Source organism: Lampris incognitus, chromosome 1 (genome assembly GCF_029633865.1).
Source record: "Lampris incognitus isolate fLamInc1 chromosome 1, fLamInc1.hap2, whole genome shotgun sequence".
NCBI lineage: Eukaryota > Metazoa > Chordata > Actinopteri > Lampriformes > Lampridae > Lampris > Lampris incognitus.
In genome coordinates, this window is record NC_079211.1 from 110695383 (window position 1) to 110723256 (window position 27874).

General features: G+C 49.9%; 1 protein-coding gene across 1 annotated transcript in view; it reads left to right on the forward strand.

Moving 5' to 3' along the window:
* The window catches only part of znrf3 (zinc and ring finger 3), a 44491-nt gene extending 25369 nt beyond the window's left edge, over positions 1–19122 (forward strand). The window contains exons 2-7 of the mRNA XM_056294384.1: positions 8333–8407; positions 11332–11463; positions 12892–13002; positions 13897–14064; positions 16778–16880; positions 17114–19122. Of these exons, the coding sequence (XP_056150359.1) occupies positions 8333–8407; positions 11332–11463; positions 12892–13002; positions 13897–14064; positions 16778–16880; positions 17114–18855 (2331 nt within the window). The 3' untranslated portion in view covers positions 18856–19122. The remainder of the gene's footprint in view (positions 1–8332; positions 8408–11331; positions 11464–12891; positions 13003–13896; positions 14065–16777; positions 16881–17113) is intronic.
* Positions 19123–27874: the final 8752 nt, after the last annotated feature.

Below are 27874 nucleotides of genomic sequence, written 5' to 3' on the forward strand. Positions count from 1 at the left end.
GTCATCGTCAAATCTGTTGATAAGATGTCACACAAGCACGATGTGATTAATGTTCGAATCCCACAGCGCTGCTTGATGTGTGGTGGCAGACCCACAGCCCGTCCCTCAGCGTGCTGTCACACACCGTGTCACATGAAAGACCCTTTTGCTCAACAAAAGGCTATTGTCAAATCATACACCGTGTGTGCAACCTTGATACACACTTGGAGGTGTTGTGTCACTGTGTTGCCGCCGTCACACACATTGTTCCAACACTACTCGGACCCGTGGGCTCCATGTTTAGCACGAGAAGCGGCTAAACCCCATCGTAAAAGCGATGTCTCAGAAATACAGCTGCCTTTCATGGTGGATTTGAACGCCATAAAAGTACAGTACGCGTTGCACACAGGACCCGGGTGCCGCAGACTCGTCTGAAGGAAGGCCTCGCCAGCACGGCTTCCAGTCCCTCTGCCGGATCGCCCGCCGGCCTTCCAATCGGATGACACACAGCCACGTTGAAAACTTTGATTTATTTTAGTTGAATGTAAATAATGTCTTGGCGCGCACACACGCACTGGAGAGGAGGAGGAAAAAGGAAGGAGGAGGGAGAAGGAGGAAAAAGGGCCGACCACATATAAGAGAATCCATGGGAGAAAAGTATGCCTTTATCTTTTAATAAACCGTAAAGCCAGGAGGCAACATGAAATTACGGCATAATAGCAGAGAGAGTCTTCTGAAGACTTAATTGCCTTAATTATAGCGGTGCGGAGAGAGGGAAAGGAGAGCAGGAGGAGCAGCGGGGAGGGAGGGAGGCAGGGAACAAAGTGGGAGGAGGAGGAGGAGGAGGAGGGAGAAGAGATGTGGAAAAAGGTAGTGGCGGATGAGCTCACTTAATGCTGCAGGTGTAATCCACCGTGTGTGTGTGTGTGTGTGTGTGTGTGTGTGTGTGTGTGTGTGTGTGTGTGTGTGTGTGTGTGTGTGTGTGTGTGTGTGTGTGTGTGTGCACACGTGCACAAACGTATGCATGCATGTGTGTGTGCACACGTGCACAAACGTATGCATGCATGTGTGTGTGCACACGTGCACAAACGTATGCATGCATGTGTGTGTGTGCACAGGTGTGTGCACGTGTGTGCCTGCATTGCATGCATGTGTGCACGGGGGGGTGCGCGCATGCACGGGTATGTGTGCGCGTGCATGGGTGTGTGCACGTGTGTACATTTGTCGTGGTTAACGTGCATGTATATGAGGAAGCGCACAATTCTCTGTGTCACGTGCGTACCCATGCATGTGCAGATGCTTGTGCAGATGGGTAAATTAGTGGCCGTGCACATTTGGATCGAAAATCGAGACTTGGAGATCACTGTGAAGCAGCTCCCCACCACCACCACCACCACCCAAACCACCACCCAAACCACCCACGTGAATGTTGTTGTTTTAGCGTCGCCGCTGAGAAAGTGTCTTTTCCGAGCGAGTAAGATCCCCCGCCCCCCCCGAAAAAGAAAAAAAAAATCTTACAAGCTGACAGACTTAACTTAGGGATGCTAAACATAGCTTTTGTTTCCCTCAGCGTCCTCTTGTGTCTAGACCGGCCCCTCGCGTCTCTGCTGTGGTTTTTTTTATTTTTTTTATTTGTCCACTCCAGAAGATTGCACCCTCATCCGCATGCCCTCCCGGCAGCCAGCAAGCCGGGCCTGGTGGAGCCGGTGGTACTGTGCAGTACCTGTTAGAGGCTCCCAGGGCTCAGACTCTTTCGAGTCCGAAGCGTTTTTTTTTTTTTCAGCCGTGAATGCAGTCCATCATACGCGGCGTTCTGAGTGGAGGCGCTGCTCGCACTTCCTCCCTGTTAAACATGTTGTTGGTGTTTCGCTTTCACGTTTTTATGATTTCAACATGGACACAGGGAGAGGTCCAACCCCCCCCCCCTTTTTCTCCCCAATTGTACTTGGCCAATTACCCTACTCTTCCAAGCCGTCCCGGTTGCTGCTTCACCCCTTCTGCCGATTTGGGGAGGGCTGCAGACTACCACATGCCTCCTCCGAAACATGTGGAGTCGCCAACTGCTTCTTTTCACCTGACAGTGAGGAGTTTCACCAGGGGGACGTAGTGCGTGGGAGGGTCACGCTAGTCCCTCCAGTCCCCCCCCCGACCAACCAGAGGAGGTGCTAGTGCTGCAACCAGGACACATACCCGCATCTGGCTTCCCACCAGCAGACACGGCCAACTGTGTCTGTAGGGATGCCCGACCATGCCGGAGGTAACACGGGGATTCAAACCGGCTATCCCCGTGTTGGTAGGCAACGGAATAGACCGCCATGCTGCCCAGACGCCCCTTCCCATTCAGTTTTAAAGGAGGTTTGCCTGCCTTTTCCCTTTTTTTACAAGTAGGTTCACCAGGTATTCCTGCCCAGGAAACAGCTCGTTAAGCAGGCCCAGTTCTCCAGAACTCCGCGGCATCCTGGTGGTGACCGTCCAGATTCCCAGCTCGTCCATGCTGTGCCAGTTGGTTGCCGTTTGCGCCATGGTTCATTCAGATCCTTGGCAGACTGACAAACAAGGAAGGCCTCGGCAGAAGTTTGGAGCCTCATAAAGCAGAAATCTCAGTTTCCGCCCCGTGACGTTGGGAGGCTTTCTGGGGGGCTGGGGGGGGTGACATGTTTCTTCTTCTTCTTCTTGTTTCTTTTTTATTCCACCAAAAGAAAGAGGGATTTTGCCCGTGGGTGCATTTTTGTTGTCAGGCAAGTCCCTGCACTGCAGCCGGGCCTGCCCGAGTACAGAGTCTGCAAGGAGGGAGATCTCTTTCTTCTCCCAGCGTCTTTCCAGCAGCTATTAATTATTAACCGGCAGAGCCAACATCAAAGCAGCGGGCTGCGCTGAATTAGACGGGGACTGGAGCCCGGCGATGCAGGCTGAGAGAGGAAACTGGGTGAGAGGGAAAAGCTGAGTGAGATATCTCCCTCCTCACTCCTCAACTTCCAAGTGAGGGTGTGTGTGTGTGTGAGTGTGTGTGTGTGTGAGTTAAATGATGAGTGAGAGAGCGAGTGTGTGTGTGTGCGTGTATGCGTGCGTGCGTGCGTGCGTGCATGTGTGACAGACAGACAGAGAGACAGACACATAGAGAGAGAGATGGAAAGACAGAGAGACAAACAGACAGTGAGAGAGACAAACAGACAGAGAGAGGGGCGGACAGACAGACGGAGAGAGACAGAGAGAGAGACATACAGAGAGACAGACAGTGAGAGCGAGAGACAGAGAGAACGAGAGAGACAGAGAGAGAGGCGTGTGTACAGTGGGCCATAAGACAGAGTAGTTAGAGGAGAGGTCTTAATGGTGCGTGGATGTTTTTGTGTGTTGGTGTGTGATGAGGTTGTGGTTTGGTTTGTGATCAGGAAGAGATCAGCTCAGTGTGAAGAAGTAACTACACAGTCTGTTGAGCTGTGGCAGTCAGATCCATACACGTTGTGTGTCCTCACCATCACACCTCGTGTCTGGGCCTCGTAATGGGGGACATGTGATGTGACTCATGCACCTTAAGAACCATGAGCTGCACTCAACCATCAAGTCCTCCTGTGGTTTGCTTGAAGGCGATTAAACTCACTATTAAATTTACATGTTTACAGTGTGTTCTCCATGTCACAATCACCTTTATTCACCAGACTACATTACATGCCAGACTACATTACATACCAGACTACATTACATACCAGACTACTTTACATACCAGACTACATTACATGTCAAACTACATTACATACCAGACTACTTTACATGCCAAACTACATTACATACCAGACTGCATTACATGCCAGACTACATTGCATACCAGACTACATTACATGTCAAACTACATTACATACCAGACTACATTACATACCAGACTACTTTACATGCCAAACTACATTACATACCAGACTACTTTACATGCCAAACTACATTACATACCAGACTGCATTACATACCAGACTACATTACATACCAGACTACTTTACATGCCAAACTACTTTACATGCCAAACTACATTACATACCAGACTACATTATATACCAGACTACTTTACACGCCAAACTACATTACATGCCAGACTACATTACATACCAGACCACTTTACATGCGAAACTACTTTACATACCAGACTACATTACATACCAGACTACTTTACATGCCAAACTACATTACATACCAGACTGCATTACATACCAGACTACTTTGCATGCCAAACTACATTACATTCCAGACTACTTTGCATGCCAAACTACATTACATACCAGACTACTTTACATGCCAAACTACATTACATACCAGACTACATTACATACCAGACTACATTACATGCCAAGGTACATGACTTGGTGCTCTCCGTGCAGCTCAGTACAGTACAATAACTAAACAGAATACACAATAAATACAGTACAGTGTGCAATTCAACAGTGGATGCAAGAGGTACCATATACGATACAGTACAGTACAGTATGTGGTAACTTGTGTGGCTGCAGCTGGTACAGGTCTCTTCGGTCCCCCTGCTGGAACGTGTCTAGGCGGGTTAGCCTTAAGCCCAATTTATGCTCCAAATGTCGGCTAGGACATAAGAAAATGTGTTGTGTACACGACAGCCCTGGGAGACACAAAAAGTGTCTCTCATGATGTCAAAATTGTCGAGAGACATCTGTCTGCTAGCCGACATTTGGAGTATAAATTGGGCTTTACTCAGCCTTATGTATAATACCTGTACTAGTGATATAGGCAGGCCTCTATAACCCATCACCACACCACCACCTCCATCACACACTCACTCACACACACACTCTCTATCTCACTCACTGTCTCTCACTCATACTCACTCACTCACACACACACTCTCACTCACTCTCACTCATACTCACTCACACACACACACGCACACACTCTCACACACACACACACTCTCACTCACACTCACACTCTCTCTCTCACTCACATACTCACTCACTCACTCACTCACACACTGTCTCTCACTGACTCACTCAAACACACACACACACACACACACACACACACACACACACACACACACACACACACCTCCCTTGGCCGGCGTGGGTGGAGGTGAGCCAGTCAATCTGGTGTGCAGATTTAGTCAGAAGGAGGACACGAAGCAGTGAACAGTTGTGTGCTGTTGTTAGCAGTAAAGCAGTGAACAGTTGTGTGCTGTTGTTAGCAGTAAAGCAGTGAACAGTTGTGTGCTGCTGTTAGCAGTGTGGACAGTAAAGCAGGGTTAGCTCTTCTCTAACCCTCTGTAACATAAAACCTGAACAAGCCCGGCTGCCTCCAGGAGCCGTGCACCTGACGCGGCTGAGGTGTTTGCGGTTATTGGTTTGTCCGTCCTCTGGCAACTCGGGACAGGTGTCTTACTGTGGACTCGAACAGTTTAGTACCGTTACGTGTGTCTCCCTGCTCTCACCTGCACGTGGTTATTTTTGTTTGTTGTTTCTCGAAGCAGATGAAGGCTGTGATGTGTTCACCCTGAATACACACAGTGCCCCCCCCCTCTCCTCCTCCTCCTCTTCCTCTCACAGCACAAACTGTTTTGGTGGTGTTGTGTTTTTGGTGTGTGCGTGGGAGGTTTGCATTTCGTTGCTCAGTATGCAACTACTGCACGTTGCTTAAGAGTGCCACCACAAGACAAGATGGGCAGGCGTCTGGGTGGCGTGGTGGTCTATTCTGTTGCCTACCAACATGGGGATCGCCGGTTCGAATCCCCATGTTACCTCCGGCTTGGTCGGGGGCCCATACAGACAAAATTGACCGTGTCTGCGGGTGGGAAGCTGGAAGTGGGTATGTGTCCTGGTTGCTGCACTAGCGCCTCCTCTGGTCGGTAGGGGCGCCTGTTTGAGCGGGGGGGGGGGGGACTGGGAGGAGTAGCGTGATCCTCCAACGAGCTACGTCCCCCTGGTGAAACTCCTCACTGTCAGGTGAAAAGAAGTGGCTGGCGACTCCACATTGTATCGGAGGAGGCATGTGATAGTCTGCAGCCCTCTCCGGATCGGCAGAGGGGGTGGAGCAGCACCCGGGACGTACCAGAAGAGTGGGGTAATTGGCCAAGTACAACTGGGGAGAAAAAGGGGCAAAAATCCCCCCCCCCAAAAAAAGGCTGAACGAGGTGGGATGCAAAAAGAGCAATGGAGGCTTTCGTCCTCCACACACATCACTTCCTCTCTCCTCTCTTTCTCTCTCCCACTCTCCCTCCCTCCCTCCCTCTCTCTCGCCTCTGCGAGGTGCCTGCAGACTAGTGCAGTGACATTCTGCAGCCGGCCCGCCACTCACACTGCTGTATGTTGTCACTTTGATCTCCCCCCCCTCCTCCTCCTCCTCCTCCTCCCTTCCCTCAAGTTATGAAGCGTGCTGGCAGGGGCCCAAGGGCACCCGATAATACCAGGATATGATCCCAGCCGCGCTCTTTTAGATCATGTAGTTCAGACATCAAAACGCTGTCTAAATAGGTCAGCGCGGATCAAGCCATGTGAGAATGGGTCGTTGGGAAAAGAAGGATAAAGGAACGTGCCCCCCCCCTTTTCCAACAACGGGAAGAGCCAAGTTGGATTCCGAGAGAAGATACTCCGCATGCTGCAGATCCGAGCGGTTCCTTTATCTCCTGCCTGTAGCGGCGAGGCCTTCAGAAGGACCTCTGCTGCGTGACTTCCTCCGCTCTCTGATGAAAGAAACTCGCTTTTCTCGGTTAGCTGGAGATCCTTGGTAACTTCGGCGAACTTTTACCAGAGTGCGAAAACATTTAAATTCGGTTCACATTCGGCTCTGCACACCCGAACTCAAACTGTGCAATAAAACACGACTTGCGTTTGCCTTGTGTGTAGCATGGGGTGGGGGCAGAGCCGGTTTGCATCATGAGAAGTGCTGTAATGTGGTGCAGATGCACTCTTCACTGACGTCATGACGACCAGACAGAATGCACACATACGCCACATGTGGTCAGTGCTGTGAAAGCTTTGTTTACCTCTCACCAACAGTTTTTATCTTCCTCATACCCCCCCCCCTCTCTCTCTCTTGCTCTCTCTCGCTCTCTGTCTCTGTCTCTCTCTTTCAGTTCAATTCAATTCAATTCAGTGATGCTTTATTGGCATGACTGCATTAATTACAATGTTGCCAAAGCAGGTGACAGTGAAACAGGTCAACAAAGTACCAAACAATAAATAAACAAACAAATAAGTAAATAAATAAATGGAAAAAGGAATAGCTGTCTTTCTCGCTCACACTCTCTCTCTGTCTCTCTCTCTGTCTCTCTCTGTCTCTGTCTCTCTCTCTCCATTCAATTCAATTCAGTGATGCTTTATTGGAATGACTGTATTAATTACAATGTTGCCAAAGCAGGTGACAGCAAAACAGGTCAACAGAGCACCAAACAAAAAAATAAAATAAAATAAAAAACATAAATGGAAAAACGAAGAGGTAGAACTGGCAGAAACATAGGACAGCACTTGAACAGCAACTGACAGTAATTGACAGTGTTTTGGCCATTCGCTGACCCTGACGATGGCATTCTGACACATATTGTGCCGTAAGGTGTGACCTTAAAATAAGTGGCCATTGTTCTTTCACATCCAGGAGTAGAACATTTGGAATCTGGTTTTCAAATGTCTCCTGGTATTCTTCTCTTACGTTCTGGAATTTCACACAATTTAGCAGGAAGTGCATCTCTGTCTGCACCTCACCTGCTGTACGGTGACCACATATTTTTGCTCTTTTGGTAGCCAAGATGTTGTGTGTGTCTAACCTTGTCAGTGGCTAGACTGTGGTCAGTTAGTCTGTACTTGGTCAGGACGTGTCTCTGCTGACTGTCTCTGACAGTGGACAGATAGTCAGCCAGTTTGTGTTCTCTTTTTAGGGCCCAACAACATTCTGATTTGTGTTGTAATTTGGTTTCTGTGTCCCAATGTTCCACATATGAGTTGTTGCATTGTGTGATGATGTGGTTTACTCTAATCTGTGGTTGGTGAGCAGCGCTGGTCTGAAACTCATCTGTGTTAGTGGTTATGGGGTTAGTTAGGGGTTTCTCTCTCTCTCTCTCTCGCTCTCTCTGTCTGTCTGTCTCTCTCCCCCCCCCCTCTGTCTGTCTGTCTGTCTGTCTCTCTCTCGCCCTCTCTGACTGTCTCTCTCTGTGATGGCTCATTCTATACGTTATAAACGTTATTTAACGATTAGTCAGAGAGCGCCCTCTAGTGGCCAGTATGAGAACAGGGAAACCAACTTATCAACGTTGAGAAAGCTGAATTTACGTTGAGGAAATGTTGTGATCCGTATAACGTCTTGGTGCACGTGTCGTTCTCATGGGCTCCTTTTCCTCCGTCTCATCTGTTCACAGGCAAAGAGGGCAGTACAGAGAGGAGCCACCGCCGTCATCTTCGACGTGTCGGAGAACCCGGACGCCATTGACCAGGTCTGTACACACCCTCGCAATACTCTGGTATTCGTCGGGTCACGTTTCAGCAACAATGAAGAAGCAGTCTGATAATTCACTTCAGTTTTTCTTTTTCTGATGAAAGCTTGTGGTCCGAGCCTGGCCCGTTAGATGGGGCCGTGTGCTAAATGTTCAAACAACGACCGGTCTGTCTTTAGCAGTTGTGTACAGAAAGCATTGAGTTAGCATAGCACGAGCCAGCTCACAGTTCTGGGGCTCTGAGTCTTGCTTGCCGGGCGGAGCTGGACCCTGATGTAGCTCAGCACTTAACATGGGTGTCCGGGTTGAACCTTCACTAAACCGCGAGCGCGCTCTGTCGAGCTCGTGACTGCACAGGTAGTTGGTGTCAACACACATTACCTCATCCCCGGGACCACAAATGACCCGTGACTCTGCCTTTGAACACACGTGTGTGCAGGGGAACACAAATATACACACATCACGCATGTGTGAACGTGAGAGCATGCAGTCACACATGCCTGTGCACACACACACACATTCTTGTACTTCTGTCTATGTGAGGACCCCTCACTGACTACATTCATTCCCTAACCTTAACCCTTACACTAACCTTAACCTGATCCTAAATCTAACCCTAACCCCAAACCCAAGTCCTAACCCTAACCGTAACCCCAAACCCAAGTCCTAACCCTTACCCTAAAACCAAGTCCTAACCCTTACCCCAAAACCAAGTCCTAACCCCAAACCCAAGTCCTAACCCTAACCCCAAACCCAAGTCCTAACCCTAACCCCAAACCCAAGTCCTAACCCTAACCCTAAACCCAAGTCCTAACCTTAAAATAGACCCTGAAAGAAGTGAGGAGCAGCCAAAATGTCCTCACTTTGAAAAAAATGTCTTCACTCTTATTGTTAAAAAAAATCTAATTGGGCCTCACAAAGATAGAAGTAAAGGAAAACACATACATACACACACACACACACACACACACACACTCTCAATCACTCTCTGTCGTCTTCTCTCTCTCGCTCTGTCTCTCTCCTTTCTCTCTCGTCTTCTCTCGTCTTCTGTCTCGCTCTCCTGTCTCTCATCTTCTCTCTCTCGCTCTCTCCTCTCTCTCCTTCTTTCTCTCTCTCCTCTCTCTCACTCTCTCCTCTTTCTCTTGTTTCCTCTCTCTCTTGCTCTCTTGCTCTTTCTCGCTCCTTCTCGCTTTTTCTCTTGCTCTCTCTCCTCTCTCTTGCTCTCTCCCCTCTCTCTCTTGCTCTCCCACTCTTTCTCTCTCCTTCTCACTCTCCCCCCCTCGCTCTCCTCTCTCTCGTCTTCTGTCTTTCTTGCTGCCCCCCCCCCCCCGCGTCCTCGTTCTTGTCTCCCTCCCCTGCTGGCTCCTGTGTCTTTGTTGTTGAGTGGTTTAATGCTCTCATACAGGAGTTGCTAGTCTGAGCAGCTTTGTCGCAAGAATTCTCCTGCGGTATTCATCCTCACCACGCCAGGCCTAGACTTGCAGATTCACACCCCCCCCCCTTCTTCTTCTTCTCTGCCGCTGGGTTGTAAAGCGCGTAGCTGAGAGATAAAAGGGATTGCACGACGACCACATGAAAGGCAGCGCCGGGCGGCTGCGTTAAATTCCCCCGAGAGGCTTTTCCGTCAGAGTGGCCTGATTGGCAGAGACAAGACCCACAAGGCTGATGGGCAGGGAGGAGGAGCTTAGGGAGAATTAAGGTCCCCGGGCCCAAATTAGGAGAGACGCTTTATGAAGTTAATGTACTTGACCTCTTTTCTTCCCCCGCTGTTTTAATGTGCGTCTGAGGGCCGCCTGGAGAAAGGATGCACCGCCAAAACACGTGCGCTTTTTGTTGGGGGGGGGGGCTTTGTGCCTCAACTTTTGTCTTACGTGTCCTCAACTGTCTCCTGCACACACGCACTCTGCAGCGGCCGCGTCTCTCGCCCTTCACTCGCCCACGTTTCCAGCACACGACCGAAACGATACTTGGGCTTTTATCAGAGCTCGCGTTGTTGTTTATCAGCGGCCAGAGTGGCGTTGTGGCGGAGCGGTTTCTCCGAGACGGGACCGCACGGCCCAGTGCCGCGTCTATACTTTAAAGCCAGGGCATATTTCACTGGGGACAGCAGAAGAAATAGAAATGTGAATGTCCCCGGTATTTCCCTTGGGCTTTTCAAATTACAGATTCCAGCAGCAAGACTAGAGAGACCAGAGGGATGAGGAGGAGGAGGAGGAGGAGTACAGAGCATGTTAACTGGCATGCTACTCATTGACTATATCCCCCTGCTCCTTTTGGCAGGGAGTGGCCACAGTTTCCATGGCTGGAACCTATAGGTCATTTCGCCCAAAGGGAAATGAAAGAGTTCATGCCTCCGGCTTTTATGATATCCATACGGTCCTGGCACGGGGGAGGGACACACGGGGGAGGGACACACGGCACTGTGGCCTGTGTAATTCTGCACAAATGAAGTCATGAACTGGTGCCACTTGATTTTTACATTTCTCTCTCTGTCTGTCTGTCTGCCTGTCTCTGTCTGTCTGTCTCTTTTGCCATCTCTCTCTGTCCTCTCCTCTCCTCTCTCTCTGTCTCTGATGTAAAGCTGCTGTTTACTAGGATGGTAAAGGCCAGGATAACGATCGACTTCAATTATTACAGGGAAATTAAAGATATCCAGCAGCTCAGTGTTGTCTGAGCTTATAGAGACGTGTTGTGCTCAGTAAAAGACAACCAACTTGTTTTTTCTGGAGAATTGATGTGATTTACTTTTTATTTTTAAATATTTATTTATTTGTTTGTGGTTGTGAATTTGATTGTATTTTTAAAAAAATAAAAGTTACTTTTTTTAAAATCAAAAATCTCTCTCCATCTCTCTGTCTCTGTTTCTCTGTCTCTGTCTCTCTGTCTCTCCCCATCTCTCTGTCTCTCTGTCTGTCTCTCTCCAGCTCAACCAGGTTGCAGAGGACCCCCTGAAGCGGCCGGTGGTGTACGTGAAGGGAAACGATGCTGTGAAGTTGATGAACATAGTGAACAAGCAGAAGATGGCGCGGGCCAGGATACAACACAGGCCGCCGAGGGTAAGAGGTCGTCCCGGCGCCAGAGGCACCTCCAGCAGGGGCTCGCTCACGTTTAGTCACGTGACGGAGACCCACACAGACGCACATTAAAACATGACCAGAATCTGTCCCGGGTTGCCTCGTACAGGAGGGTAGTTATTGTCATTCTGTGTACTGACTTGTCCACTACACTGTGTGGTGCTGTACTGGCTGCTGTTACAGTGTTACACAAACTGTACTGGCTGCGGTTACAGTTTTACACAAACTTTACTGGCTGCTGTTAGAGTGTTACACAAACTGTACTGGCTGCTGTTACACAGTGTTACACAAACTGTACTGGCTACTGTTACACAGTGTTACACAAACTGTACTGGCTGCTGTTACAGTGTTACACAAACTGTGCTGGCTGCTGTTACAGTGTTACATAAATTGTATTGGCTGCTATTACACAGTGTTACACAAAGTGTATTGGCTGCTGTTACAGTGTTACACAAACTGTACTGGCTGCGGTTACAGTTTTACACAAACTTTACTGGCTGCTGTTAGAGTGTTACACAAACTGTACTGGCTGCTGTTACACAGTGTTACACAAACTGTACTGGCTACTGTTACACAGTGTTACACAAACTGTACTGGCTGCTGTTACAGTGTTACACAAACTGTGCTGGCTGCTGTTACAGTGTTAGATAAATTGTATTGGCTGCTATTACACAGTGTTACACAAAGTGTATTGGCTGCTGTTACAGTGTTACACAAACTCAGCAGCACCACGTTTAGGAGACGCTGAGCCTTCATCAGTTTGTGGGCAGTGTGTGTGTGTGTGTGTGTGTGTGTCTGTCATATGTGAGTGTGTGTGTGTGTGTGTGTGTGTGTGTGCCAGAGAGACACACACGAGGCACGTGAGGATGTGTGGATGTGCACCAGAGAGAGTCAAATATGCGTGTGTGTGTGTGTGTGTGTGTGTGTGTGTTTGTGTGTGCCAGAGAGATACACATGAGGCATGTGTGGGTGTGCATGGCAGAGGCAGTTATGGCCATGGTGCTCGTGCTGCGACGGCACTGAGAGTCAAAGATGTGCTGAACAATGTGAATTCCAAGTGAGAAACATGACCCTTGGCTGTGAGGTGGAGACGCTCGATGTGACGAGATTGAGACAGGCGGCATGAGACAGGACGCCACATACTGAACCGCCGCTCTGCCGGACACAGCCGCCGAAAACACTTTGTGTGTCAAGTTGTTTTTTTAACACACGTATTTTCACTCCTCCATCTGTCTCTCTCTCACGGCGGAGCTGTCTCTCTCTCACGGTGAAGCTGTCTGTCTCTCACCGGTCCCTTTCACAGCCATGTTCCACATCCTCAGTGTCTCACTGGCAAAACATACACACCGATGTGTGTTTCAGTGGATTTTGTGTTGACGACAAGCCATTGTGCGTGTCCTTGTCTCACAGCAGCCTGCAGAGTACTTTGACATGGGCATCTTCCTCGCCTTCTTTGTGGTGGTGTCCCTGGTCTGCCTCATCCTGCTCATCAAGATCAAACTCAAACAGAGGAGGAGCCAGGTGAGTCCAGACACACACACACACACACACACACACACACACACACACTCCTGAAACAACCCCACCTCTGTCACACACACACACGCACACACACACACACACACACACACAGAACACACTCCTGAAACAACCCCACCTCTGTCACACACACACACACACACACACACACACACACACACACACACACACACAGACTTGGAGAGAAGGGTGGAGGACCTGGGATCTCAACTAGTGCTACACACGTAACTTTAAACATGCACATGCTTGACTCCCACACAGAACACACCCTGTCAGATGTACATACAGGAATCCACTTGGTTACAACACACACACACAGATGCGCAGCTAATCGTACTTCGACACACATAACACACACACACACACACACACATGCAAGTAGAAGACGTGTAGTGTATCCAGCAGCGGTAGTTGGCTGCGGGTTGGGAGCCGTCTGTGAGTTGTGTGACGGCGTGACAGTAGCGGGGCTGCTGATAGACTCCTGGTGTGTTGACACAAAGCTCTCAGCGGAGGCTTACGCCGCTGCACGGTGCGTGAACCAGGATTAGCATCTAATTAACGCTGATCACAGGTTCGCCGCCAGGCCCAAGCCAGCCGGGGTGTCATGACAAAGCAAGTATGGGTGTGTGTGTGTCAGTGTGTACGTGCATATGGTCATGATGATCTCACACACTGCGTTTTTTCAGGTGTTGTAGTGATGGTTTACTTTCACGTCACCTTGCCAGTGCAGATTTTGCAGCCCCGTGTCACGTGCTGCATGCTCACCCGGTAGTTTCCCATCATGCTCTGCCGAGTTGATGGAACACTCGTGCACGTACTGAGGATGCGCTTGTTAACCTTCATCTGTCCCCCTCTGTCTTTCCTCCACAACCACAGAGCTCCATGAACAGAATGGCCATCCAGGCGCTGGAGAAGATGGAGACGCGCAAGTTCAAGGCCAAGGGCAAAGGTCAGCGCGAGAGCAGCTGTGGGACGTCCGACTCCCTCAGCAGCAGCTCCACCTCGGACTGTGCCATCTGCCTGGAGAAGTACATCGACGGGGAGGTGAGAGCACAGCTAGCCTCATCACCAAGCAATCTGATTGGTCAAAAATAATTGTTTGGCTCATACTGACCACTTCCTGTAGGCGCTGACGGACTCTGTGGTTGATGTAGCTGGTTTCTCTTTATGTGTTCATTTTGTCCTATGTCTTTGACTCTGAAGAAAACTTCTACACATGTAGTCATGTACTGGTGTTTTATAAACCGGGCTCAGCATTTTCGGTTTTTATTTGTCAAAGCCATCCAGCATGCCGAATTTCGCCACAAGAGTGCACTGTTACATAACCTCACACGAACAGGAACAACTTTTGGATCTGTGGAAACGCAAAATCCAGGTGAAAATCGGTAAAAACCAAAAACGCTGAGCCTTGTTTATAACACAAAAGGCACCTTTAAAGATGTTCCTTACGGAGCGTCCGGGTAGTGGAGCAGTCTAGTCCATTGCCTACCAACACAGGGATCGCCGGTTCAAATCCCCGTGTTACCTCTGGCTTGATTGGGCATCCCTACAGACACAATTGGCCGTGTCTGGGGGAGGGAAGCTGGATGTAGGATTGTGTCCTGGTCGCCGCACTAGCGCCTCCTCTGGTCAGTCGGGACACCTGTTTGGGGGGGAGGGGGAACTGGGGGGGGGGGGATAGTGTGATCCTCCCACGCGCTACGTCCCCCTGGCGAAACGCCTCACTGTCAGGTGAAAAGAAGCAGCTGGCGACTCCACATGTATCGGAGGAGGCATGTGGTAGTCTGCAGCCCTCCCCGGATGGGCAGAGGGAGTGGAGCAGCGACCGGGACGGCTTGGAAAATAGGGTAGTTGGCCAGATACAAAAGGGCGAAAAAAGATGTTCCTTACTGGAATTTTGCATATAGCAGTAGCGTAAACCCATAATCATGATAAAGAAGATCCTTTTTAATCGTTGCACATGAAGTTAGCATACATTGGCATACGTGTTTAGCTAACCCGCACCCTGAAAGCCATGCTGCTCCACCTGCTGAGCTGTGCAGGACCGCACGACTTCGAACGAACAAGCGAGATTTGGCGTGCTCAAAACATAATGGAGTTACTCGGACAATGGGATGGAAGTTCCCCGATGTGCTTGGGGACCGTAGACCTCTTTGACAGTCTTTCCGGCACATTCTTGTTGTGAAGTGTGGCCTTTCAGCACACCTGGAGAGATAACAGTACCCAGAGTGCACCGGGCTGTGATTATGCTTCCTGTTTTCCCAGTGTGGTCTCTTTTAATCCGCGGCGGAGTCATTGTGAAAATATGTATGCTAGACCCTAATCTTGGCCTTTGAGGATTTACAGTAACAACATTGCTCATCCTCATTTGGGGATGTTGGGGGCACAGACCCCGATGCCCAAGGGGGTGGGGTGGGCATAGCTGTGTGTGTGTGTGTGTGTGTGTGTGTGTGTGTGTGTGTGTGTGTGTGTGTGTGTGTGTGTGTGTGTGTGTGTGTGTGTGTGTGTGTGTGTGTGTGTGTGTGTGTGTGTGTGCGTGTGTGTGTGTGCGTGCGCGTGCGTGGTTATGTGTCGCTTCAATAAGTAGGAGAAGAAAACACAACAAACAGTGGCGCCAGGATTGCACAGAGGAAGTGGTGATATGAAAAGCTGAATGGCATCAAAGAGGCTTGTGAGCAGTGAGCTAGGCTCTGGGTGGAAAAGAACCCGGCGATGAGTCACATGGAGGCACAAAGTAAAGGAGCAATGCCAGCGCGAGCCCTCTCGCTGGGAAAGAATGTGATAATTCATATTCATAATGCTGCCGCTGCTTTTGTGTCTTTGAGTTCCTTGATGCTACTTCTCAGACACAAAGAGCTGCATTCTTTCTACACCCTCGCGTGTAAGGCGAGGTATTTGCTTTGCTGCGGAGTCAGTGACATTGAGCATCGAACTTGTGTTTGTGCCGTCGTCCTGTGGTGGTGTTTTTCTCTATTTTAGACATTTGTTTACGGAGGCATGGCGTGGCCTTTTCAAGTCACGTTTATTCTATGGAACCAACTGGAAACGTGATCGGTCCCTGTGCTGCTGCTTTGCTGCCACCTGGTGGACGTGCACCTCTATTGGCAATACATTGCAATCCCATAGATGGGAGTGTGTGCTGTCATAGAATTCATGTCATTTTATTTTATTATCTCATTATAAAATGTGGCAGCCATGGCCATCCGGGTAGCGCAGTGGTCCATTCCGTTGCCTACCAACACGGGGATCGCCGGTTTGAATCCCCATGTTACCTCCGGCTTGGTTGGGCGTCCCTACAGACACAATTGGCCGTGTCTGCAGGTGGAAAGCCGGATGTGGGTATGTGTCCTGATCGCTGCGCTAGCGCCTTCTCTGGTTGGTCAGGGTGCCTGTTCGGGGGGGGAGGGGGAACTAGGGGGAATAGCATGATCCTCCCACGCGCTACGTCCCCCCGGCGAAACTCCTCACTGTCAGGTGAAAAGAAGTGGCTGGCGACTCCACATGTATCGGCGGAAGCATGTGGTAGTCTGCAGCCCTCCCCAGATCGGCAGAAAGGGTGGAGCAGCGACCGGGACGGCTTAGAAGAGTGGGGTGATTGGCATTGGCCGGGTACAACTGGGGAGAAAAGGGGGGGATCCCCCCCCAAAAAAATGTGGCAGCTATTCTCAAATGTGAAGCAGCAGGAATACATTTTTGTGTTAACACACTTTACGTTATCAGTCCATTTGCTAAACCATTTATTTATTTGCCCTCTTAGGAGCTGCGGGTGATCCCCTGTGCTCACAGGTTTCACAAGAAGTGTGTCGACCCCTGGCTACTCCAGCATCATACTTGTCCACATTGCAGACACAATATCATCGGTGAGTCTGTCTGGCCTCTTCCCTTTGACTTTTTTGCCATCAAACTGATAAATGGTTCAGGTCACACCCTGTTTAGCTGAGTGTTGATTTATATGGATTTATCTTAACTTTTAACTTGGACTTTAATGACTGTGCAGAGAACTCAAGAACTCATTCAAAAAAAGAAACACTTTTTTTTTTTACTTTTTTCCACTGGATGCCTAATTTACCACTTTTTATTTCCTCTTTCACAGAACAAAAGAAGGGGAACCCAGGTCCAGTGTGCATGGAGCCCAGCAACTCGGTTCACAGCCGACAGCAGAGGGTGGTGCTGCCGGTCCACTACCCAGGCAGGGTGCACCGTGCTGGACAAGTGACAGCTTTCCCAACCCGCACCAGCATGGACCCCCATGGCAACCCCATCACTGTGCTGACTGTAGACCAGCACCCGGACCCTCAGGGTCTATACTCTACCCAGTCAGCATCAGCCTTCCTCCGTGGCTACCATCCCAGCCTCCACCTGGACCACTCACTCAACCCCCACCACTGCGGGCTGGAACACCGCATGCCCCCTGCCTATTCGGCACAGCCACACCACGCCGCCTTCAAACGACCCAAGTTCCATGGTCGCAGCTTCTCACGAGCGGCCTGCTTCTCGCAGTATGAGACCATGTACCAACACTACTATTTTCAGGGGCTGACATTCCCTCAGCAGCCTGAAGGGGCCCAGGGGCCAGCAGTGGCGGGGCAGCTGGGTGGAGGAGGGGGGCCTCATAAGGGCCACCATAGCAGAGCTTTCCAGCAGGGCTTGTTGTACCCCACAGTGGTGCACATGGCACCGGCCTCTAGTTCTCGGATGGCTGATTCCGGGAGTGTATCCGGCCTAGGGTGTTACCATGGCCACCGGTCGGTGTGCAGCGGTTACCTCGCCGACTGCCCCGGGAGTGACAGCAGCAGCAGCAGCTCGGGCCAATGCCACTGCTCCTCCAGTGACTCCATGTTGGACTGTACCGAGGTCAGCAACCAAGGGGTGTACGGGAGCTGTTCCACCTTCCGCAGTTCGCTGAGCAGTGACTACGACCCATACGTATATCGAAGCAAGAGCCCATGCAGGGGCTCGGCCGGGGAGGCGGCGGCTGTGGCGGCTGCAGCAGCTTGCCCAGCGGTGTCAGCCGAGGACTTGCCAGCACCTGCTGCTCCACAGGGATACGAATTCCTCCAGCCCCTTTCTGGGGTTTTGGGGTACAGCTCCGGGGATCACCTCTCCAGCTGCAGCTTGGAGCCCAACTTCAGCAGTCGCTCATCACTGGAACCCAGGGAGAACAGCAACAACAGCACTACCTCAGCCGGGGCTCTGGAGGGCACTGGAGTAGAGATGGAAGAAGAGGCCAAGGAGGAATCGGGGGAGCTAGGAGCTGCGGCATGTAGCTGCTGCTTTGAAGTGCTCCCGCCCAATGTGGAGTGTAAAGGGCAGGACTCTGACCGAGCCGGGCGTCTGGCCTTGGGGCGATGTCACCGGGGGGCGGAGTTTCAGAGCACTGCCTCAAAGAACTATTTCTCCCCTGAGCACATGTGCCCTTCCTCAGATCAGGTGAGCTATGATGGCCTGCCTTGCTGTTTCTACAAAGAGATGAAGGTCCACCGAGCCACGGGGGGGCACTTCGCCGAGGACTATGCCGTTAATGTGCAGTACGCGCACGCGGACTCGGACGCGTGCACTGGACAAGGCTGCTGTGAACTCAGCCAGAGAATACCCATAATTCCCGAGGACACAGATTGTGAGATGGGCCTAGGAGCAGAGACCCAGAGCAGCCTGTTGCCTCCCAGTGTCACAGTGGAGATGGAGGGGCGGACAGGAGAGAGACAGGAGAGCAGGGAAGGGTATTTCTCTTTGGGACAGTTCAGGGGTCAGACGTACTCTCAAGAGGAAGAGACCAGGGCTCTGTTCCACCCACATGGCGCCACTAGCCACCATGCACCAGGAAGTAGTACTTAAAACACGAGGCGGAGTCTAGGTATAACAGGTTGAGCCCAGGTATCAGGGTTCTCAGCCAGAAACCTGTCTTTGTTACCGTGTCTGTCAGTCAATCAGCGAAACCCTCAAGTTGCCTTGTTTCTAATCTTACACGCTGAGCTCTGAATGTTATCATCTTAGATTGTGTGGATTTCTACTGAAAAAGACGGCCCAATGCTTCTGGGTATACAGCATATCCCGTTCATTCCCGCGGCCACAGGCGTCTCGGCCCCAGACTACAGTGTGTCACCGCAAAGCTGAGATACAAAGCTATACCGCAAATGTGGAAAAGGTTGATAACTTAACCAGAGTGGTTTTTGGTGTTAGCGTTTATTTGTAGGCTACACGCCGTCAAGGGTCAGGACCTTGCAAAGCACAAGTACCAACTCTGTAACTAGGCCCGTTTTCTTGTGAGTTTCTCTTTATTTAGCGGAAAAAATCTTTTATCGTAAGATATCTAGATTTGTTTATGTGAGACATTTTTTTTATGTACGCTCTTAATTCTTGCCATATAAACATTTGCATGTACATCATGTATACACGTGTATATGTATGTACAGAAACACTGTTGCCTATAAAGCTTCAACAATACACCAACTCAGTAGAAAGGTTCTATCCACATAGCTATACCAAAACAGAGACGTGATTGTTTGTTTGTTTGTTTGTTTATTTTTTTTCAAGGGCAGGGAAAGGGGTCTGTCTCAAGTGTGTTTGTGTGTGTCTGTGTGTGACCCGCACTCTTCTCTCAAAAGGAGACGAAGCTATATAGTTTAGTAGGAGAGAAAAAAAGCGTAGAAATGTGATTGCATAGCTGACACTGGTCCCTGGTCCGAGCGATGCAGAATTTGGTTGTGTGCGTGACGTTTCTACTCGGTAGTGGCCTACCCCGCGTGTGCCCGAGCAACACAGAAGCCTTACGCCGCTAAGCCGCCGTAGCGAGACCCGAAGCAACCGTGCCACTCTCTGTTGTGTGTGTGTGTGTGTGTGTGTGTGTGTGTGTGTGTGCGGGTGAGCAAAGTGACATAGTGTCTTTGGGTCGGTAGTATTCTTGTGCAGAAGTAGAGTGCGCCGCTCTACCTCTGGTTCGAAAGCCCTTATTGAACGCGCGTCCGAGCTCGCCGCTCGTTCGGCCTCCTCCCCCAGGAAGCTCTCGGTTCCTCCGCAGCTCTTAAGGTTCTCATGTGTGTGTAAAGGCCAAAGGATAGTTAGGCGGGAAAAGACTCGTAACTCATAAGGGTTCCTTATTTGTACTGTGACTATGTTTTGGGGTTGTTTTTTTTTTATCAATGCAGTTACACGCACCCACGGTGTACCGACTCGAGTCATATCCTCCAGCGCATCACTCACGCTCATCACTCATGCCTTTCTGTTTGTCAAGCAGACTGTGTTTATACTGTTTCTATGAAATGTATTCATGTTCTCACAGAGGCGAACCTTCTGAAATAACCCTATTTATACCTTAACCCAGTGCTGTAATCACGTGAGAACCTAATCTTGTCTTTTTTTTTCTTTTTTTTTTGCATAGAGATATGTACCTACTGCAAATATAACATTTTGGGGTACTTGAGTCACTATTTAATTTTTTTTTATTGTTTCTAGCACTTAAGAAGATTAAAATGTGTACAAAAATTAATATTTTTTAATTTTCTAAGAATATAATTATTTTCTGTCATTACCATTACAAATGTTTAAAAAAAAGGCTAGAAATCAATCTTGTGTATATTTCTGTACCTGTATAGCAACACATTTCATAAATGGAAATATGTTCTGAATATTTATTTACTAATATATTTATCTTTAAGCCATGTCTTATGTTCAGAGTGTATGAACGTTGTGGAGTTATTTGGTTGCGTTTTATTTTGAGAAAAATCACTAACATGAGAATTTGTATATACATGGTAATTGCACACAAGTTGATTAAATCTTCTCTGACCAAAAAACTGATTTTAAAACTTAAGTACCATACAGTTTTGTAATTAAAGTGTACAAAGATCTGTAAAATATACAGTTTTATTCAAGTAACTCATGTTGTGGCGTCTTCTTTCCAGTTATTTGTACTTCCACTTAGGTTGTAGTTGCCATATTATCATGTGTCAAAGTATTGATGTTTCAAATATCTTATTTGCAAAGCTTTGCCTGTTATTACTCGTCATTTACTACCAGAACATTCATCTGCCTCAACTTCTCCTTCACTTTGTGCATATTCTGTCCTACGTGTTTGTGTCCATGTATAAACAGGCCGACAGATAGCCAACATGAAGAATCCCAAAGAAATACAGAGTCCTGGTCCAAGTTGAGGAACTTTACTGAAGAACTTTGAGAATTCAACCTTTTTTTTTGTAAAAAGACGATGCTCTCCAAGGCACAAACGTAGATAGAAGCAATAAACACAGGAGCTGGGCAAACATATGAAACTCCGCATGGAAAGCTGGACTGTACTGTTACCATGACTATCAGGCAGCAAACTATTTCCTGAATTTAAGTCACGTGAGGAAGGCTAGAGGGAGCAAATAAACTTCAAAATAAAAGTACTCTTCTCACATTCTAATAAAGTAACGTCACACTCCCCGCCTGGTATAATTACTATACCACTACCTTAAACTAACATGAGGAGCATTTCCGGAGAACACAAACTAACTCAGTCCATATCCTCAGCAGGCATGAGTAGGACTGTCTCGGAGACAGGCCTCAGGAAGGTCTTTGTAGATCCATATTTTGTGACCTTGAGCTCAATCTTCCTGACCTTTCCATCCTGGCCAGGGAATGTCTTTGTAACAAGAGCCAGGGGCCACTCGTTCCTCGTCACTTGATTGTCCTTCAGCAACACTAGGTCGCCCTCCTTGGCGTTAGGACGCATGTCCTGCCACTTGCTGCGACTTTGGAGTGTGGGGAGGTGTTGGCGAGATGTTGCACCTGCCTCCACTGCTGTCGGTGGAGATCCTTGCTGTCGAAGGTCCTCGGAGGGGGAGGGAGAGTACACACCTTTTGCGTCAGTAGCGAAGCAGGGGTCAGGAGGAAGGGAGATTCTGGGTCCGAGGAGATTGGTGCAAGGGGCCTGGCGTTGATGATTGCCGTAACTTCTGCCATTAAGGTAGACAACACCTCATGAGTAAGGCATGATTGGCTGGTTTCCCTGAGCATGGAGTCAAGAATACGTCTGGAGACTCCAATCATACACTCCCAGGCTCCTCCCATATGGGAGGAATGAGGAGGGTTAAAGATCCATGAACACCCTTCCTCACCCAAGTACTTCCTGACGTTGGGCTCTTCAGGATCTGTGAGGAGCATGTGCAACTCCTTGCAGGCGCCTGTAAAGTTCGTACCACAGTCAGAACGAATCTGCTTCGCAGGGCCTCTCAGTGCAAAGAATCGTCTGTAAGGCATTGATGGAACTTGATGTATCCATCGATTCAATGAGTTAGATGTGCACGGCACGTGTGCTCATGCACGTGAAGAGGACTGCCCACCTCTTGCTGTTAGATTGACCGCCACGGGTTCGTCTTGTGGTGATAGCCCAAGGACTGAACACGTCGACTCCTACGTAGGTGAAGGGTGGCTCTGTGCTCAGACGGTCGGAGGGTAGGTCCGCCATTTTCTGTTCGGCCGTCCTCCCTCGAAGTTTGTTGCAAGCCACGCATTTGCGGAGGATGCTGTTGATGCACCGCTTGGCTCCGACGATCCAGAATCCTGCTGTGCGGATGGACCCTTCCGTGAAGATACGACCCTGATGTTTGACTCTCTCATGGTAATGCCTCACAAGGAGCGTCGCGATGTGGCTGCGAGCTGGGATGACGACTGGGAACTGTTCTCTTGTGTCGATTGCTGCATGCTTGAGCCTTCCCCCTATCCTCAGAAGACCATCTTCATCCACGTAGGGGTCCAGCTTCCTTAGAGGACTGTGTTTGGGAATACTTTTCCCAGCAGCCAAGCAGGTGAACGCTTCTCTGTAGGTCTCTCTTTGCACACAGCTGATGATGAGAGTCTCTGATATCGATAGCTGTTCCGCCATGCAAGGCTTTGTGGGACCGGTACAGGTTTTGAGGTTTTGAGGTCTTCCACAGCAGCTTTTTTGAGCTCCACGATGCGGGTTAGGGATGCGATAGCTCGCACAAGAGACTTCCATGAGGAGAACCGCTCAAAGCGATGAGATCCCAGGTTAGCTGCTGGAGGGAAGGAGAGAGTCGTGGCATGAGAACGCACCTCACTGTCAGAATCCGGGTCGACGAGTTCGTGAGGCTCCTCTTCAGGAGTGTGAACTCCGTCAGGCGGGGACAGGAAAGGGGGTCCTGTGAGCCATGTAGTGTTTGTTAGCTCGGCGGCAGGTACCGATCGGGTAGCATGATCCGCTGGGTTTTGAGCTGTGTGGACGTAGCTCCACTGTTCTGGTTTAGTGAACTTCCTGATTCGCTGCACTCTGTTGCAGACGTACACATAGAACCGCCTGGTCTGGTTGTATATGTACCCTAAGACAACTTTGCTGTCTGTGTAGAACCGCATCGTGTCTACACTGATGTCCAACTCCCTCTCCACCAGCTCTGCCATTTCCACTGCCAGCACAGCGGCGCCAAGCTCCAGTCTTGGGACAGTATGTGCGGACGGAGGCGCCAGTTTCGCCTTTCCCAGGACAAAACCGACATGACACTCTCCATCACTGTCGATCACCTTGAGGTAAGCTACCGCGGCGATAGCCTTCACTGAAGCGTCAGAGAAGACATGGAGCTCATTCCTTTGTGCGGTAGATAGGGTGGTGGGAGTGTAGGCTCTTGGTATCCTGATGTCTTTCAGGTCTTGTAATGAATCTTTCCACATCCTCCATTCTGCTTCCTTTTCATCAGGTAGAGGGGTGTCCCAGTCGAGAGCTTCATTGCAGGTGAGTTCTCGCAGCAGAAACTTTCCCTGAATGATGACTGGAGCGACGAGACCGAGGGGGTCAAACAAGCTGTTCACCGTGGCTAGAGCACCTCTGCGGGTGAAGGGCTTCTCTGTGGCCGTTGCTCGGACGGTGAAGATGTCGCACTTGAGTTCCCAGCTGAGTCCCTGGCTGCGTTGGATGAGGGTGGAGTTGTCGTCGAAGTCCAAGTTTTGCAGTCCCTTTGCATGGTCTTCTGGAGGGAAGGCCTCCAGGACATCAGAACTGTTTGACGCTATCTTATGGAGTCTCAGGTTTGAAGCAGCAAGCATCTCCTGTGTCCTTTTCAACAGGTCGATGGCTTCTGTGGCTGACGGAAGCGACTTGAGGCCGTCGTCGACGTAGAAGTCGCGTTCCACGAAGTGCTTGGCATCCATTCCGTGTTCCATGGAGTCATGTTCTGCTGCTCGGTGAAGTCCATAGATGGCGACAGTTGGGGATGGTGAGTTGCCGAATACGTGGACTTTCATGCGATACTCGACAACCTCTTGGTTGGGGTCGTTGTTGTTGAACCACAGGAAACGCAGGAAATCCCTGTTGTCTCCTCGAACGACGAAGCTGTGAAACATCTGCTCGATGTCTGCTATGACAGCCACTGTTTCTCTTCGGAAGCGCAGCAAGACTCCCAGCAAGCTGTTGTTCAGATCCGGGCCGGTAAGTAGCACATCGTTCAGGGAGATGCCGTGATGTTGAGCGCTGGAGTCGAAGACAACCCTGATCTTGTCTGGCTTTTGAGGGTGGTAGACGCCGAAGATAGGTAAGTACCAGCACTCACTTCCCTCCGGTAGTGGTGGGGCCAACTCAGCCTGGTCATAATCAAAGATGTTTTGCATGAAGGTGACAAAGTCGGCTTTCATCTTAGGCTTTCTTTCCAGGGTGCGGCGGAGAGAGGTAAGTCTGCTGAGAGCTTGGTCTCGATTGTTCGGGAGCCGTCGACGAGGGGATCGGAACGGGAGAGGCGCCACCCAGCTGTTGGTGTTGTCCATCACCATCTCTCTGTCCATGAACTCCAGGAACAGACGATCTTCGATGGAAAGCCCCACTTTGTCGTCATCTTTAGTACTCTGGAAGATAGTGCTGCCTAGGCTGCAGTCATCAGGGACTGGGGTGTCATGTTTGACGCTGTAAGGAGGAGAGGTGCTGATCTGTGCTTTGGAGCTGAACCTTTCCTTGACCTGGAGACGGTTGGGGCACGGAGTGAGGAGAGATGGCCTTCCGTTTTCGAGCACGCTGGTGCGATAGGAAGTCACAGCTGCTGGCTTGTGGGCTTAACCCAGGCACACGTCACCTATAACCACCCAACCCAGGTCTAGACGTTGGGCATAGGGGGCGCTGGGAGGACCATTGCGTTGCTCCCTGACTTTATGGACCTGAAGGATGTCGCGTCCCAGAAGTATCAGGATCTGGGCTTCAGGGTCCAGGCGAGGGATTCTGCGAGCGATGGACTTCAGGTGGCTGTGGTGCTGTGCAGCTTCTGGGGTCGGGATTTCTGACCGATCGTCAGGCATATGGTTGCACTCGATGAGTGTTGGAAGCACCACACCTATTTTTCCATCCAACGACTCCGCCAAGAACCCTGTGGCTCTTCTTCCAGATGTCTCGGTGACTCCTGCACATGTACGCAGGGTGTATGGTGAGTCTGAACCTCTGATTTGGAAGAGGTTGAAGAATTCAGACCTTGCCAGAGATCTATTGCTCTGGTCGTCCAGGACGATGTAGACATTAGTAGCTCTGTCTGGGTGTGCTTTGGGGTATACCTTCATCAGGCAGATTTTGGCACAGGATCTGAGGCTTTGGCCTCTGCCACAGACTTCTGTGCATTTAGAGGTGACTGCTGGTGGAGGCGCCTCCTCTTCACTCTCCCCGCCATGCTCTGAGGTGGGGTCCTTGTCTTTTTTGTCCCATGGAGGAGGTCCAGGGTGGAGCGACGCTATGTGGTCATCGCTCTCGCATTCGCTGCACTTCAAAGTTGCCTTACAGTTCTTCGCCAGGTGAGTTGTGGAGGAGCAACACCTGTAGCAGGCACCATTCTCTTTCAGAAAGGCTTTGCGCTCCTCAAGAGGCTTGCTTCGAAAACCCCGACATTTCTTTAGAGGATGGGGCTTCTGATGGATGAGACATTGTTTCCCAATGTCGTCAGGCTTGCTGCTCGAACTGCGTGACTGAGAAGCTGAGTGGTTTGTTGAGACCTCTGTCTTGTGGGTGGAGACATGCCTTTTGGCGTGTCTTGATTCCTTTTCTGATCGCTCATGTTTTGAGGACCCTGATGAGAACTTGTTGGACGTTTTCAAGGGAGCTGAAGGGAGAGTAAAGCTGGGGTCATTTCTTCTGCATGCCTCGCTGCAGATAAAGTCTGCGAAGAAGGTGAATGGGGGGAAAGAGACATGGTGCTGCTCTTTGTACTGGGAACCCTTAGTTATCTACCTCTCTTGTAGACTGTGTGGCAGCTTCTCAAAGATCGGGTTGACACCCCTGGCGGTGTCCAGGTACGAGAGCCCCGGCAGGTAGCCCTCATACTTAGCAGAGTCTAACTCCATCAGCAGGTTTCCCAGTTCCCTCAACTTTACGGGGTCTTTCTGAGAGATTTTTGGAAAGTTCTCTAGCCTCTCGAAGAGCGCTCTCTCGATCACTTCAGGGGAGCCATATGTAACGGGGGCAGTTCTATGCTGTTCTATGCTGGTCAGCCTGCTGCACGCCCGTCACTCTCATCATTAGCTCTGCGTTGTGTTCTAGTTGGGTGGGGCCTCAGGTGTTGTTGGGGGGGCCCTCAGTCTCTCATCATCATCATCATCATCATGATCAAGGAAGGAGGGGGGGGGGACACACAGGACTCTATTTGGCCCACCTTGCCATTTATTTTGGTTTCAAACCCTTCAACAAACGTCCAGTCCTCCAGCTGGAGCGGTGTTTCTTACGGACGTGGGGGTCGAAGCTCAACCACTGCCCAGACTTCACTCGTGTGCGTTAGAAGGAGAAACCGTCCACTGGACTCCGATGTAAGAAAGGATAAACAAGTATTTTATCCCACAGCTTGCAGTATCTTCTTACAGGGATACTCAAGGTTACGTTCTCCTCAACCAGCAAAACTGCTACGGTAAGAAACACGCGTGGCTCTGCTCGATCGCTGCTTGAGACTCCTCCCACAAAACAAAAATGGCCTCTCCCGCGTTCCCTCTTCCGTGTACCCACAAGACCTCTCTCTTAAAGCGACAGTACATGTATATGACGGTCGTTGTAAAACATACATAAAAGTAAATAATGACATAAAATAAAATGTAGTAAACACAAATAACAGCACACAGACAGGATTTGGTGATATTTCATACTCAAACAAAATAAAATAAAAACATTAATTTTAACCTGGTTACATTCACCCCTCCTGAAATTCACCAACATCCTGACAGCAGGATAAAAAGAGAAAGAGGAAAGGAAAAGCCCATCACTGACTACTGGCACAAGTGAAAAGAAGGACCTAGTCCTCCAGTCAATTTAGGAGCTACCTCGGTTACGAGGTCCAGAAAATAATGAGGTTGATCAAGTCTCAGTATTCCCTTAGATCAATGTGACGCCTGATACGCCACACCATGCACTTGGCCCAAAACAACCCTGTCTGATAGACACCTAATAACTCAGATTAAACTTGTCTGAATGACTCCAACCTCCATCAAAGTTCAATCCCTCACACTCCGTAGAAATGGCATCTGAGCCATAGATTCTATTAACCTGTTCACTGACCTCACCGCCCTCCCTGTGCGTGTCCTAACCCGCCCACGCTCTCTACTTGTGTGCGTGAGACAGTGCGAGCTGCAACATCTGTATCGACTGAGTGTGGTGCTTCTGTGTGCGAATCAGTGTGAGATATAACACCAACATCGAGTGAGTGTGATGCCTCTATGTGAGGTGCATGTGTGTTGGGTGGAGTCTGAGCAGTGGCCCCCACAGGACTGACTACCAGACTAGATGGAATGAACTCTTCCGCTTCTGCCCACTCAGATCTAGGCGAGTCTCCAAGTGATGAGACTGCTAGCCGCACTGCATCCCCTGAGACCATCAGGCCATCTGCACTGTCCTTCTCATCGGACTCTGCGCAGT